The following is a 15,861-nucleotide window of genomic DNA, read 5'->3' on the forward strand; positions in this document are numbered from 1 at the left end:
AATCAACAGCACCTCCTGGTTTAGCATCAACAGCAAACTTGCTGATGGTGCTTTCAGCTCCTGCATCCGGATCACTAATGAACACATTGCACAGAACTGTCCCTAGAATCGAGCCCTGCAAAACACCACTGGTGGCCATTCACCAGCCAGATGTAGCCCCCCTGATTCACTACACCCCTTGGAGCCCTGTCCTTCAGCCAGTTCTTCAGCCAGCACAGTCTGAACCTGCTGAGGTCGCAGCTGGGACAACTTGTCCAGGAGGATGCTGTGAAGGACAGTATCCAAAGCCTTGCTAAAATCCTGAAAAATCTAACACATCAAAGATTGGATTAACGCCCTCCAGAGTTCATGTAGAAGCTATTGAAACTAAACTGTGCTGAGATCTAAACAGAGTCTCTCACAAGCTGTCCAGAGTTTTTCTACTTTCGGTCTTTGCGTGCAGACTATGGATTCTCTGAGCTTCTCAGTAGTGTGGCCATTGGATAGGAAGGGAAAATAAATGAGAGAAAAAAAAGAAAAAAAAGGGCACAAAAGAAAAAGTTAGGTTTTTATAAGTACAGTTGGCTTTAAAATACAACAGGCACTGTTTTGTGTAGATTCCCCCCCCCCCCTTCCGTAAAATTGACCTCTTACTTAAAAATTAAGTTGTGGGACATGCCGGATTGATGGGCATTTAATCAAAATGATGTAATCTCATATTAGTCTGTATGTCTGAGGCTATCATAAAGAAATCAAAACAGCTTAATTTCTACCATTTAAAAATTTATTTTAGTCAGAAATTTGGCTGAATGAATGATTGACTCAACAATCAGTAAATACTTAAGTATTCAAACTGTCTTCAGGATCATGGATAACTCAGCCATAGCTAGGAGAACTCACAGTATTTGTAAAATTTTAAGTCTGGCCCTGGCTTTTTCTTCTCTTGTTTAATTTTTTAGTCCCATTAATTTATCCCTGCAGTGCTCTAGGGCTGCTGCCTTTCTGTAAACATGCATAGGTCAGAGGTATTCAATTTGGCTTAAGCAGCATTCTCATGGGCAGTTTGCCAGGAACTCATAGGCTTCACCTAAATTGCACATTGATGGGAATAATCTCACTCTCAGCTGCTCTTATCTTTTGTTTGTTTCTTGCTTAAACCTCCATCTGGCTTTTTACTGGGTCAAGACAAGTAGCAGTAATTGGTGGTATCTATAATTCCAATAGTTTGAAGCTTCATAGCATATTTGGAGGCAGGTACAGAACAGAGGTACTGGAGCTAATAGAAGAAATTTCCACCCAGTTCCCACATTTTTTATAGTCCCTACTGTGAGAAAGTGTGTACTGGCAGTCAGAACATAATAGAGCATCCCCAGCTTCAGCCATAATTTGTTAACAGTCTGATTTCAGCTCATTAAGAAATCCAGTGCAGCTTCCAGCCACAGTCATTCTGATGCCCTGGGACATACAGTCTCATCAGTGTGTTCCCTGCACATCCTATGAGGATGCATGTATGTGAGATATAGGTTGGAAGGATTGGTCAGGAAATAGGTTTTGTCTGGATAACAGTTCAGACTCACTTTATATTACTTATCATCTAGAGAATAGATTTTCTCACATAAAACATATGGAAGATAAAAATGTTTTTTAATACTCTCTGCTAGCTATTTTTTAAAGCATAAGTCATCCCTCCCTGATGTTATGGAACAACTTAAAATTAGTATTTCTTTTTGTTTCTGTGGTGAGATCACTGGGGGTTATTTTCTGTCGAAGTCTGAGCTCACAGAGAGGGCTTTGAAACGATAATGTCTTGATTCTGAAACACTTGAAAAAACATATCTGAACCTCTGCCACTGCAGGTCTGCATGAGCTGAGTCTTGAGGAGAAATTATGGTATTTCAGTGCAGTCTTGAAGACTGACAGTATAGAAATTCCTCAAATTCCAAATAGTTACTCTCTATTCACAGATAAATTTATTGAAAACTAAATTTGTGTCTTAGCAAAAAGGCGTGTTCTTGGCAGCAGGATGATTTTGACTTTCGATGAGAAAGAGACTGATTGTCTAAGTGGGATTTTACGAATTTTTTTTTGTGCCCAATTATCAAGAGTAAAAAGCATGCAGAGGAATAGTTAATTCAGTGTAGACACTTTCCCCTCTGCTTTCCAATGATCTCTCCATTATTCACTTTGAGTGGATACCTTGCTTTGTCCCTCCTCTTTTCTCTCCCCGACTGCTGGGAATCTTTTTCTTAAACTGTGTACATATGCAGAACTGTGGCACCCTGATTTGTACAGATTTAAACGCGTTACCACCCCAAAATCAGAAGGAGAGAGTCCAGAAATCTTGTGCTTCAGATCAGATAGGTAGCTCATTGGGAATTCTTGTACCCAGCTAGGCAAGCCCTAAAAGCTTGAGAGCAATTATAGAGAGAAGGTAAACTTCAAGGGAAACTGCAACAGCTTTGTGGAAGTCTTGAGTTTCAGGATGAAAAGCTGGAGATAGCAGCTTAAGAAAAATTCTGTTATTTGTTTTCCTTTATTAGAGATTTAAGATGGATGTGTTCCCTATTTTGAAGCCCTGCATTTAGTGACTGTGGCTAATGTGCTCCCCAGGGCCAGCAGTAACACAGGCATGAGAAATGTTAAACCTGCAGCCATTGTGTTTTGTGAGCTGCCCAAATGATAAGAAGATGCCTGCCTTTACTACTCGTATTTGATTGATGCCTTGACATTTCCTGGAGCAAACCCATAAATTGATTTGTGTCCTTTTATTTCCTACCTGTTGATCTATCAGGACCTTTTCTAATTGCATCATAATGCAGTATGCAAGAAAAGGGTTTATTTGGCAAAAGTTAGTGCTCTAGTAGCTTGTCTAGGGTAGGAAGGCTGTGAAAGCTTTCAGGCTTTTAGGTGTAACAGAAGAGCGAAGGAAGTGCTCAGCAGATAAAAGCACCTCTGAGTCACAAGAATACAAGCTCGGTTGGTTTTGAGGGCAAACACAAGAACCAGGACCAGTTTGTGGGAAGAAGAGACCGCAGGAAAAATTAATTTAAGTAGCCAGCAGGTAGTTGCTGCTTCACTTCTGCCTATACAGTATTAATGGCAATTAGTGTTGTTGATATAAAACAAATGAAGTTTCCCCATGAAAAACCAGGTGGATTTGAAGGTAGACCAGTAAGCTGCAGCTGATGCTTCTAAATTCCACAAGACACGTGGGAAAAGCAGAATGCCTGGGGACATGTTTAACCCGTTTAACAGGGACATGAAAAGTCCTCCCTTCTGCTGGAAAGGTTCAATTGTTGCTCACTGGCCCTGCTAATGGCTAGCTGTCTTACTGAGTGCTGGTTTATTTTGCCAGTGGTTTTATTTAGAGTGGCTCTGCACTGACTGAACGTCAGCTCTTTTAGTATCAAATTGAAAGCCATTGACTAAGCTTCTTAATACTGCTATGTCTCAGTAGAGAAAAGGAAAGGCTGAGTGTTAGCAAGATTTTCAGTGGATGACTCAGATTTTGTTACAGATATTACCTGTCACTGATAGTAGTTTCCTTGGATTTTCTTCACAATTAGATTGCAGTCTTGGCATTCTTCAGCATTTGCTTTCTTGAATGTTCAAAGTTCACTTTTTTAAAGTTCACAGGGTAGAAAAAGTAACTTTAAAGTAGATAGGCAACACTCAAGGTTATGTAGATGATGAAGGAAGGTGGGGGATGTTAATGGATCGTCTATATAAAGAAGCCTGGGAGAAAGTTCAAAGTTGGAACTTCTCAGGAGAGATGAGATTGTGAGAAAAGGAATTTCTTTGTGGTAGAACAACTTGGTATTTCCAAAGGTAAACATGAAAAACAGGAGGCTTGTGGAGACTGTCAAACAAGTAATTTGTTGAATGGCAGTAAGCTACTTCAGTGTAACTGTGTCAACCAAGTGAATTACATTTCAGGAGCTGCTTTGCAAAAAGAAAGCTCGGGAATAGGAGCCATTCAGTATCATGGAAAACAAATTGCAACTGTAAGAGTTGGGGGAAAAAAAAGCATAATGTTGTAAGTGCACTGTGGATATGCAGTAATAACCATACAGGAGCTCAGTATTGCAGCTTATTTATTATACTGTAAGCCTTTTTGTTTCTAGAGGTATATCAGTAAGTTTCCTGTTGGAGCTGTAGTTCAAATCAGTTCTTTAAGTGGAAAGATTCACAGTGCCAAGCTGAATTTTGCTGATGTGATGATACAGTATGAATTTCCAATCTGTGCTAATTTAAGTGTGGGATTGAGGCAGACAGCATGTCTGCATAGGCAAAACCGAGGTGTAGACAAATGACCCCAAGTCTTCATTGGCCTACTGATGGCAGTACTTGCCTAAGTAGTGCTTTGTGGTCAGCATGCTCTGCCCATGCAGTCACTAGTGCTCATTAGAGCTCTAACCTTGCTGTTAGCTTCTTGGATTTCTTTCTGTAAGCATTGTTGAAGGGCATTGCAGGCAAAGGCTGTGGCTTGGAAACTGTTGGTACGTGTGAGACTGGATTTGTGCTGCAGAATGCAGCTCTAAGTGGAGATCCTTGAGACACTAACAGAGACTGCAGTTCAGACTGTGTGATGTGGTGTGGCTTGGTACAGTCAGTTGCTCTGATGGGTGTCAGCTACAGTACAGCATTCCAATCCTGTCAAAATGCAGAGCTTCAGGACATATCCTTACACCTTTGTGAGACTTTCATAATAAAAAAAAAAGCAAAACAAAAAAAGAATTAAATTGTTCACACTAAGGTCTTCAAGATACATATAATAAATGAATTTTCTTTTGTATTGTAACCAGAACTGAACTCAGGCTCAGCTGAGATGAAATAACTTAAGGGGTAGCTGCAGAAATGGAAAAAGTCTTTCGTTAAAATAGTCTCCAGCATTCACCTGGGTAAACTGTTGAGCTTTTGATTGAAACTGTAGTGTTTCTCTTCCTTATGTAAATCCTGCCTCTGACCAAAGGGATCATTTCCATGGTGTGTGGCTTTTTCTCCAACATGCAGTGTACGTGGACATTGCTGTTTTCATCAGCTCTAAACTTCCCAATGTTTGTCCACAACAAAGATGCTGCATCAGCTTCTTGCTCACTACAGCTGAATAGGGAACTGCCAAAACATTATTGCAAATAAAAACCAAAAGGCTGGTGCAAATATGGTGGTCAAACGCTAAGAATGAAAAAAAAACACCTAAACCTTTCTTTACTCTTCACACCCCATTTTCTTCTTTCTTTTCTCACTTTTTCCTGTAGACTACCTGAGCTTTAATTCATAGATGCAGCAAGAACAGAAACTTTGCTGGTGTGTAGAGCTGAAGTGTGTCATAAAGAAAGGTGTTTATTACCATTCCCTGCCTAGATGTGGGATCACAAAATTTTAGTAGCCCAGAGTGACCTGATGTAGGTATCTGTGAAGTCCCTGTTGCAATAGAGAAGCCAAAAATCTCCTGCAGCCAACATGCCATGGTTTTTGACTTGACCTGTGAAACCACAAACCTTCATTTGAAGGTGTAGCTTCTAATTAAAAACTTACTTGCTATTCACCCTGCTACTCTTGTCTTCCTGGAGTTTTTTGTAGTCTTGTTTTTAATAACCTGGGTTACTGCAGCTTCTCACAAGACTTTTACTAACACGTAAGTGTTTAGCACTTTCCTTGGTTTGAAAGATGAGGCAGCAAGGAATTATAGTTTAGGGGTGTTTCTTTATAGTGGACATGCTGCACTACATTTGTATGCCTGCTGTGGAATGTCATCAAATATTCCATAACTCAGTGTCACTTGCATCAGAGAGCTACAAGTGCAGCTGGGTTGTGTTTTATCTGTTGGTTACATCTCAGTAAGACTACAGACTAATTCTCCATCTCCATTTGAGGTAGGAGGGCAGTGGGAGCAAGATGCAGTGTCGCGGCAGTCCTCATACTTAATCCAGTTCCCAGAAATGACAAAAGGAAATATGCCATCTGATACATTTCATGCACAGTGGTCCCAACCACCAAGGCCTGGCTGCTTGCCAGTGAGGACCTGAGCAGGGCAGAGTTTCAGAATGTGCTTGGGGTGGTCATGAATGTCAAGTTTCTGATGCCTCTCTGAAATGAGATGTAGTAACAGCTGTGCATTCCTGTCCCGCTGCAGAACAGGAGTGGGATTCATATTCTGATTCATATTCATTTGCTAGAGGGAGCTTCTGATTGCCTTCCAGATGGTGGTCAACTGAGTCTTGCTTGGGTGTCTTGAGAAGTGTCTGTTACATCAGGAAAATTCAGGAACTGGGAGTGAAGAAACAGGGAGAGAAATAGTCAGCAGTCTTCAAAGAGCATTTTACCAGGAGGTGCTGGCTGTCTAAGGCAGCAGTTAATAGAAAAGGTTATATTCAGGGCTGGGGAAACTCCTAGTTCTTGGAACTGCTTGGTGATAATGGTACGGTAGTTATGTCAGCCACTGCTTTAGTATTTCCATCTGCTGGATGAGATGCTGCTTGTGAGACATACTCAGCTTGACAAAATGAAGTTCCTCTCATCCAGTCAGTTACTAGGGATTGTATTTTTCTATTATAACTTTCTGTAGCCTATGTGCACAAAAAGATTGTTGGCATGAAAAAAGGAGTAAAAGATAGTAATATTAACATTCTGTGCTTTTGTTTCACATAGTAAATCATCACCACTCCTTGTTTAAAAGCTTTTGAACAAGTTTTTGTCTCTACAAGTAAGATGCTGTCATTCCTGTGAGAACTACTCTATTTCTTCCACCTTTAAAATGTGTAACAACCTGCTGATTCAGAAATGAATGTGTCCCTTGGCATCGTGTTCCTTCATGGCTCTATCCTTTCCCTTCCTCAGGTCCTCAATCTAATTACTGTCAGTGCAACAGCTGCTGCCTCTGCCCTGCTGAAATCTGTGTGTGTTCATTCCAGAGAGTTTCCCTCTCATTTCCAGGCTCAGCTGAGAGGTACCCTCCGCCTGTGCCTCCTGCTTTTGTCTCCTCCTAACTAATGACATAAAGCATTTTGGTGTACAATTTACATTAATAAGATGAAAACAAAAATTGCCCCACAAAAACACAAGCAAGCACTGAAAAAAACTGTGTTGTGTGAGACAGTGGCTCCTTTGGAGCCTTGTTTTGATAACCTTAGATCGGGGAAAAAATCCTACTGTGCATCTTCATGTCTCACTGAATTCTTTCTTCCATGAGTTAAGATCAGCCCCCTTTCCCACCAGCCCATTGTCTGATCAGGAGTGTGCAAGTCCCAAGATGTAGGGCAACACAAAGAGATGTTGTGTCTGGTCACGTAGCATAAGTATATATATATAGGACAGAGCAGCATAGTCTGAAAATGTAATTAAAGGTAATAAAAAAAAAGGAGTGGCGGTGAATAGCATGCATGCATTATTCTAATCCTGCTCCCTTCAGAACAAAGAACAAATGTGTCTGCTGCTACTCTAGTTGCAGCCTGTTCTTCTTAGACTATCTGCATGCATGAGAAGAGTAAACTCAATAGAAAGTAAACATAAAATCACAAAATAACTACCAGTAATGTGTTTAAGGATGGCCTCCTCTAAGCTTGCTTTTTTTTACTTTCTTTGTCTGCTCCATGTAAAAAGTATAATGTGAAAATAAGGGATGGAGGAGAAAGCCCAAGCCAGTCTATTTTTTTGCTTTTGAACCATATGAAGAATGTCTTAAGAGGTTTTTTAAAAAATATATAGATCTTCTTTACTCAGATTATTTGTTCCTCTGTGCTAGAAATATAGATACACCAGCAATATGGTGGAAGAAAGATTGGTGTTTGTATGAAATGAAGGAAAGAGAGATAGGAAATAGGGGAATAAAGGGTAAAGCTTTGTCCTTTCTCTCTGCCACTCATGCTTTTTGATTTTAAAGCTATTTTGCCTTTGTTTTGTTTCCCATTAAAGTTCACTCTTTCAAGCTTATTTTCCACAGCCAGAATCAGAATCTCCACTCCCTTCCCACCCCTCTTAAATTTACTAGTGCAAACTAGAATTAAAAAAACCCAACCCCCCCAAAAAAACCCAACCATCAAACAAAACAAAACAAAACAAAAAACCAAAAAAACCCCAAAATAACAAAACAAAACAAAACAAAAAAACCTGAAATTTCAGAATGTACAGTCAAACAGAAGTTGCCAACACTGAGTATGTGTACTGATGCATCGAAGGAATTGAGGTCACTTCACTGATGCTACCTAGTACTGAATACTTGATTGTATGGAAGTAGCCATGGAGTTAACTCCTCCATCTTCTACCCATTCCTACCCTCCTGTCAGTAGATGATGATTTCCTCTGTTCATACTTAAATAGGTTGTCAAGCTGACATAGTAGGAACATGCTGGAATTTGTAGATGACATGAGCATTTAAATTGTCTCCTTGTCAAGGTGAGAGCTGTTTTTTTGTTTTCATTTTCCTAAGGCAGAAAAAGAGAAAATTGTAATTTGCCTGGGATTTCTCAATGACCTGAACGTACTAGGGCTGCAGACCCCTCCTGTTTCTTGTAGAGACCCTGTCACTCCCTGACAAGCATGGACAACCCCCCACTCCTGCATCCCCTGCATTGTGAATCCTCTAGTTGTTAGCCTTGGATGTAGAGTCCATCCACTAGCAGGTCTTCAGGTGACTTCCAGATCTGAGTCTCTCCGAAAGGTGGCCAGAACCACCCTGATGTCTCCAGAATCCAATTCCACTAGTTGCCTGACTCCCAGAGAAACATGCATACCTTTCTGCCAAGCCACCTAGCATAGCTACCTGTTTAGCAAGCAAGTAGCTGCTGTCTTTATAGTTCCTAGCAATTACACACGCACTGCAGTTGCTGACACCACACATACATGGACTTTAAGACCTGTAGTCCACTCCAAAATCACCACCATCTACAGTGAGGTGCATAAGTAGGCTCACTGACCTTTGGATACCAATCATTCCTACACAGAGTAGAATTTTTTTTTCCCTCATTTATCTTCTTTTAATGACTCTTATTCAAGAATTTTAAACTACTAGGTAGATGCAAAACCTCTTTGTGTAGGTTATGACAGTAGTGGATGCTTGGCTTTCTGGTCATATTTGCATTTATTTTTCAGTTAAGGTGCTTTCTTAGTGCTTATCGTCAGCATATTTATGTGCTTATATAAGGAAGATTTATGATGTGGTGAATGATGACCTCACAGGGTTGATGATAACAATTCTGATTAGTTTATTTATGAGCTACTACTTTTTTTGCTGTAACTCGTGTGATATAAGAGGGATGAAAAGGATGTGGGAACTCCAAAAATACCTCTCAGGCTATTTTTACCCAGCTGTTAGACTCCAGTCCTTCAGTTTCCCCCCATTTCCCCCCCATTTCTGTCACTTTTCTTTCTTTTTTTCCCCCTTCCACCCTTCAGTCTGCTGCAGCTGTTAGAATTTCATCATTGTCTCCAAATACCACGTTTCCCATTAGCAGCACAGCCCCTTCTGTGCTAAGGGATATGTCATTTGTGTGCTTTGCATGGATATTATTGTTAGATGGTCTGCAGCCAAAGCAGTACTTACACCTTTGATTGCAGCAAGGGTCAGTTCCTCAGTAAGAGCCACACATAAGATGCATAAATATTGAAGGATAAGGTTTGCACATTTGCTGGCATAAAGTGGTTAAGCCTTTTTGTTCTCATGCTTTGCTTTTCAGGTGCTTTTGCACTGTAGTTAACCTTATCAGCATTTGATTTAACTCTGGATGTCAGAGCATTTATTCCTTTTGACAGTTTTAGTGCCATGTCACTCACTGACAGTCACAGTTGTATCATATATTAGATGGCTTATCCTAAAAAATTATTTCAGGTATGAAACCACTGCTCATTCTAATATACTTTATCTATACATCTGTTGGGGGGCGGGGGGGGGGGAGGGGTGGATATTTCAGCCGATTTTTAGGTTTGTGAGCATTGTGAATCAATGGCTTTTGTGAATTTCTTTCTGCTCACAATCTTCGTTTCTGCCTGATACCCATTTTGCATTTACTTTGGCTTTGCCCTTGCTCTTTCATTACAGTTCTCCATGATTAGAGTCTCTGATGGACACCGGCTGGGCATGGAAGTGCATCTTAATTTGGACTTGGGGGTCAGCTTGGAGTTCTAAGTTACTCATAGCATGGTTCTGTCTTGCTCTCAAAATGGCCTAAAATAGATGATAATTACAGTTTTCTTTGCTATCCTCTGGTTCTCTTTAACAGAGATCTTAACTCTCCTCAGGCTACAATGCCTGTAGATTTAACTTACTGGATCACTGGGAGGAGAAATTTATTCCAGGGAACAGAATAGGCCTTCAAGTCTGAACTGGATTGTTTTTCATATGTAGTTCTTGTGTGTGTATCTATGTGCCAAAATAAACCATGTGACCTTGGATGTATAGGATGAAGTCATGGGAGGGACATCTGTGTTCACTGATGCAAAGCTTCTATTTGCACAGCTGAGCACTGAAAGCATCATGCCATTGTGTATTGCCTCATTTCTACACTGGATGCATATTTTGAATTCTGTTGTGCAAATACAACCTTATTTTGTGCAGTCTAGGACAGTTTAAAGCAAAGTACTTCTGACTGGACTTGTCATCTTCTATTCTTCCCCCTCCAAAAATGTCAAGGGCATTTGCACAACACTTTGACAATTCTAGATATTTTTCTTTTTTTCTGTCATGCTTGTTTCAGTAAATCCTTTGTAAAGTAGATGCAACTCCTTTTGCAGTGCAAGTTCTCTGTATAATGCATGGGCTTAGGACACTTTCTAGTCCACCAGCATATCCTGGTGCATGGGGTTATTCCTCTTCAGGTGCAAGACTTTGCATTTCCTTTTGTCACTTTTCATAAGGTTCCTGTGAGCCCATATCTCCAGCCTGTCAAGGTTCCTGTGAATGGTGGCATAACCATCTGATGTATCAGCCAATCTTCTTGGTTTTGTATCATCTGCAAATTTGTCAAAGGGAGACAGTGACAGTGGCAAATACAGCTTCACAAAATTCTCATTTACTTTGGTAGCTCAGAGTGAAAGCGGGATCTTGCCAAGTGGCCTAGGGAGAGTGTTTGCTGGATGCAGTTTAACTCAATGGTGTAAAGCTTAAAAAAGTTTTCCTCCACCTCAGGGCTCTTGAATTTCTCTGCCGATGAGGATTGTGTGTGACCTTTCTATGTTTTAATTATTCAGGAAGGATGTCCTATGCTAGAGAGTGCCTGCTAATAAAAAGTCTGAAATAAATGCTTCAAATGACTACTTTTGATGCATTCTTTAAATCCTGTAAGTCAAGGAGATCCTACCTGGAAATCGTTATGAGACTCTAGGAAGCCCTGAGGGGCTGCAGGTGTTATGTCCCAGTACATAAGTAATGCTCAGCACATTTTGAGTTAAAGAAAATGTGATTTTTTTGGTAAATAAATTCATGACTGTCTTGGATGGACCTTTCTGTTTCTTACTTTTACTAGTCAGGAGGGACCTGCTCTCTTCAGCAGTCTGCGACTTGTTGGCCACGTGGCTTTGATATGCTCCATGCAGGACAGAATGCCCAGCTCTCCTCCACCTGGTGTTGAATGCTGCTGGTTGAAAATTGCATCTGCTATGGCTAATGCTCACAGTAAGCAGTCCTGAAAGTGCATTTCTACCTTGTGTTTATTGACCTAGGGGTTCTGGGGACATCACTTTAAACAAAGTGTTTAAACTCTGCAAGCCCTGGTCTGAAAACAGGTGTTGAAAACTGATTGCCAACTTGCTTTGGGGATGTGGACTTAATTGGTTCATTCTGCTAACAATGTTTTTAATAGACTTATCTCTTACAAGTCTCATCAAGTCCTCTTTGCTTTCTCCTGCCAAATAAATATTCCCTAATAATCCCCAAATCTCTTCCTTCATCTTCATTATTTATTTGCTTGTTTAATAAAATTTTTTTTTTCTCACAGAAGCCTAAACTGACTTACATGTGGGCTGCTCCTTGTCTGAACCACATAGCAGTATGGCGTGCTGCATTTGTCAGTGTTCTCTGAAAAACTGCTGGTACTCCAGAAAATCAGGGCTACATTGTGATGTTCCTGAAGCATGTGGAGGTGTCTTGGAAGAATAATAATGAAACAGGTCTTGCATTTTTCTGCTATGCTAAAGCAACAGGAAAGCAGTTAGTTCTGGGCTTCCTGCGTTGTACTGAGCTTCTCTTCTTCCATCCCTAAACGTTCTCAATAAATTCAGAAAATGCTTGAATCACATTAAGAAAAACCCCAAAGATAGGGATCTTCTTGGGTATTTGCAGGATTATGGGCTGCGTCTCCTGTAGAACACCATACTGCAAAGTGCCTTCCTACTTGAGAGTAAGGCATTAGGAACTAATAACTGATTTCATTTAAACTATTACCTAAGCATGCTGTGTAATTGCTTCATAAACAATCTGAATAAACACTTTGAATGATGTTTTAAAATTAAGTTGATCTAATTTATTTTCCATGAGAGTATCTTTAGAATAGATTATTTCAGCTGGAAATTTATTTCAGATAAACTTCTGCTGTGTCAGCGTCCTAATGGAGGAATTGCACACACGATCTGTAGCACCTTTCCCAGGGAAAGAAAAGGAAGGAAATGCAGATTTGTAGATTTTGTCCATGTCACTCACTCACAAATAGGTTCCTGCAGAATAATAAAGAGCTTCAGTGTCATTGACTCTTTTTTTTTTTTTTTTTTTTTTTTTTAGCTAAATAGTCACAGGCTTCTCACAGTATAAGGTCCCTCTAGCTGGGTACCATTTTAGGAGAGCTCTATATTATATTACATGTTTCTAGCTGCTGGTTCAAATTTCTAAAGTAGGATTTTTCTGATTACAAGCTAAAGTTTGAATTTCCAGCCCCACTGAATCCCCCTCCAAATCTGCTGACTCCACCAGGCAGACTGATGTTTTAGTGGATTTATTAGTGTTCAAGCTACATTCTTACCATTCTTTTCTCACAGGAAAATATCTGTAAATAACTCTGTCTAAAATTTCTTACTCTGCTGGGTTTCCTGTCACTCTCAGAAACTTTAGTGCCTTCTTTATTTTGGGTGTTAGTATATCTCCAAGAATAACCAACTGAGGGTATGATGATGGATCAGTGCCATTTGGGTAAAGAAGCATATGTTAAAATGTTCTTTTCCTACCTTGTTTTAAAGGTACATAGTATCACTTTATCCTTGCATGCGTTAAGGGAGATTTTTATTTCTAGGTTTTAATCTCAATGTAGGATTATTGTAACACTAGTTTCTTCCTTTGTTTCCTGCATGAGTCATTGGTTCTGTTAAGGTTTAGTGATTGAATCTCACCCAAAAGCCTTCCTTCTGCCCCCTAGTTCTAAAGTTTTCAACCTCAAAAGCCAGTATCAAAAATTACATTTATTGTATCAAGAACAAGGAGTCCAGTTTAACTAGGAAGAAAATTGCAAAGCTGTTACTGAGTATAAAATCTAGTTGTAACCTTGAAATTGAATGCAAATTCCTTCTTATTTTCTTCCCCTTCAAGACAATTGGACGCATTTATTTAGTCTCATTTCTAGTCATTTGTCTCATCCCCAAAACCACTCTTTGTAGTTTCTTTTGATTCAAAATAGATGCACTAATGAACTCTATCAATAGAGCTATGTTTAAGCCAACATTTTTTAACTTTTGCACTTAAAAATAAAGACTTCAATATATTTTCTTTTTTTTATATTAAAAGATTTGGCAACAAGATTGTAGATAATTGACAGTTTTACAAATTAACCCTAAGTGTGAATTTCAGAACTTTAAAGCAGTCAAATTTCAAAAGCTAGTCAGTATTCTCTGTGTGGACCACTGCCAATCCATGTTGCACTTGGGAGGTGAAGTTTCTATGTTTTTCTGAAGCATTCTTTTGACACTTTCTCTCAAAAAGCCCCAAATAATCCAGTTTCAAGAACTCAGTAGAACATCTGAGAAGTGCTACATAGTTTACGTTCATCAGGGTCATTATCTTGAATACCTACTGTCTTTTTGTAACTTTTCAGTCCTCCTAAGGACTGCTGTGGGAGTCAGTCAGCAAACTGGTGAGGACCTTCTACAGCACTGTGCTAGGGCAAGGACTAAATGGCTTAAACAGGGTTAAACAATGCCTTGGTTTGAGAGAATTCTGTAGCTCCAGGTTTTAGCTGCAGTGTGGCAGGGTTGTGACTTGTGTCAGGAATGTGGTTGGAGCCACAAGTGTAGGAAGCTGTGCATTGTCTGAGTTTTGGAAGCTGTGCATTGTCTGAGTGTAGGAAGCTGTGCATTATCTGTGCCCTGAGCATGTGAGGAGTTTCCTCTTTGCACACAGCTGGGTGCCTCAGCTGGATGAAAGCTTTTCCACATTCCTCAGCTCTTAAGAGTGGAACTTCCTGCTTTGAAAGGGTGAGGTACCTGTAGCTGATGGAAGCCCCGAGCATGGAAAACCATGGTCTGCTTACAAACACCATCTTGGGAATTTCAGGATCTTTAGGTTTTCTGCTCTCAGCAGACAAGCCTGAAGGTTAGTCAGCTCTGTGTGGAGGGGAATGTGTTGTAATTATACACTCCCCTGTAACAGGTAGGCAACTATATGCAAGAATGACACAGTAATAAGAGCTACAAGCATGAACTGTTTTAAGGTAAGATCTTTCTGCTCTGGTTGGCTGGCAGTTTGGACTTAATTGGAACTTATTTTATTATTCTGATAATTTATATTGAATTTAAAGGCATTGTGCTGGCTGATAGGAGTATATTAAATGTAGCAAATCTTCTGCTGGGTAGTCTATAATACAAGGCATTTTCAAGAGCTGGCAGTCTTTGTACAGGCCAAATTATCATGCAGAACGTCTGAGAGCATATGATTTATGCCAAAGGTGCTGTAAGATTGCATAAATTTAAGACTTTTATTCTCAACTATTGCATTCATACACTAAAATAATTATAGGGTGCTGACAATGCAGCACCATTTAAGAAAATGAATTACTTAATTTTGCTTAAGTCTATTGTTAAAGATAAAACTATGCAACTGTATTAAAAAAGAAAAGAAAAACCCTGCACAAGATGATGAAGTGCTGTCAAGTCATAGATCATAACACTGCAACTGGGAGTAGCTCTCTGTGGAGGAATTGTATTGGTTTTACATCCTTTATTTTAAAGAGTCTTTACATGATCAGTGTGTTAAAATCAAACAAATGTTAAAATTTGGTGAAGCCTCTGTCGCTGTTAACCTTTCGTATTGACTGTCTAAGAGCATGGCCAGCAGTTGGATCTGAACTGACTCACTGCTAAACCTGCTATAATTATTTATAATCATGGTCTGTGAGTGGGGATGGGGATATCATTATTTCTGGCACAAAGATACTCAGAAGTAGAAAATTACTAGGTCTTGTGTGTCCACATAGTACCACAGTGGTACCACCTGATGGGTGGCATTTGAGTGTGAGCACCTACAGCATCAAGCTGAGCCCAAGACTGTCTGCTTGACCATGTCCTATTTGGAAACCAGGTCCTGTGTGTGTGGGCATTGTTTGTGCTGTAGGAATCCAGGCTGTCTTCTGGTTGACTGGTAGGAGATAAGGTAGGTGGAAAACCACTTCTGGTAGGAGAGCTTGTCCATCCACTGAGGCATGGGGTTTGTGAGGCCTGCAGGGAAGGAAAGAACTTGACAGGCTGTTGGCACAGAAACAGAAACTTCTCTTGTCCTCACCCTTACAAACAGTTGGCTTTTCCAGCAAAGTACTTTGGCTTTGGAAATGGCTTTCCTTATGTGACAGACCAGATGAAAAATATGAGTAAATTATGGGCGGGAAAAAAAAAAAAGATAAAAAATTCCCCACCAAGTTACATCTGCTGTTAAGAACGGCTGAACCAAAGAGCTTGGACAGGCAGTGACAAGAC

General features: G+C 40.0%; 1 protein-coding gene across 3 annotated transcripts in view; it reads left to right on the forward strand.

Moving 5' to 3' along the window:
- Positions 1-15,861, forward strand: part of TSPAN9 (tetraspanin 9) — a 169,854-nt gene that overhangs the window by 30,193 nt on the left and 123,800 nt on the right. Inside the window, exon 3 of one of the 3 annotated variants that reach the window (XM_064409903.1) lies at positions 11,439-11,587. The exons of the other annotated variants lie outside the window; for them this stretch is intronic. Coding sequence (XP_064265973.1) covers positions 11,503-11,587 — 85 coding nt within the window. The 5' untranslated portion in view covers positions 11,439-11,502. The remainder of the gene's footprint in view (positions 1-11,438; positions 11,588-15,861) is intronic. 3 annotated transcript variants of the gene reach the window in all.

Source organism: Passer domesticus, chromosome 2, assembly GCF_036417665.1.
Source record: "Passer domesticus isolate bPasDom1 chromosome 2, bPasDom1.hap1, whole genome shotgun sequence".
In the NCBI taxonomy this organism is placed as follows: domain Eukaryota; kingdom Metazoa; phylum Chordata; class Aves; order Passeriformes; family Passeridae; genus Passer; species Passer domesticus.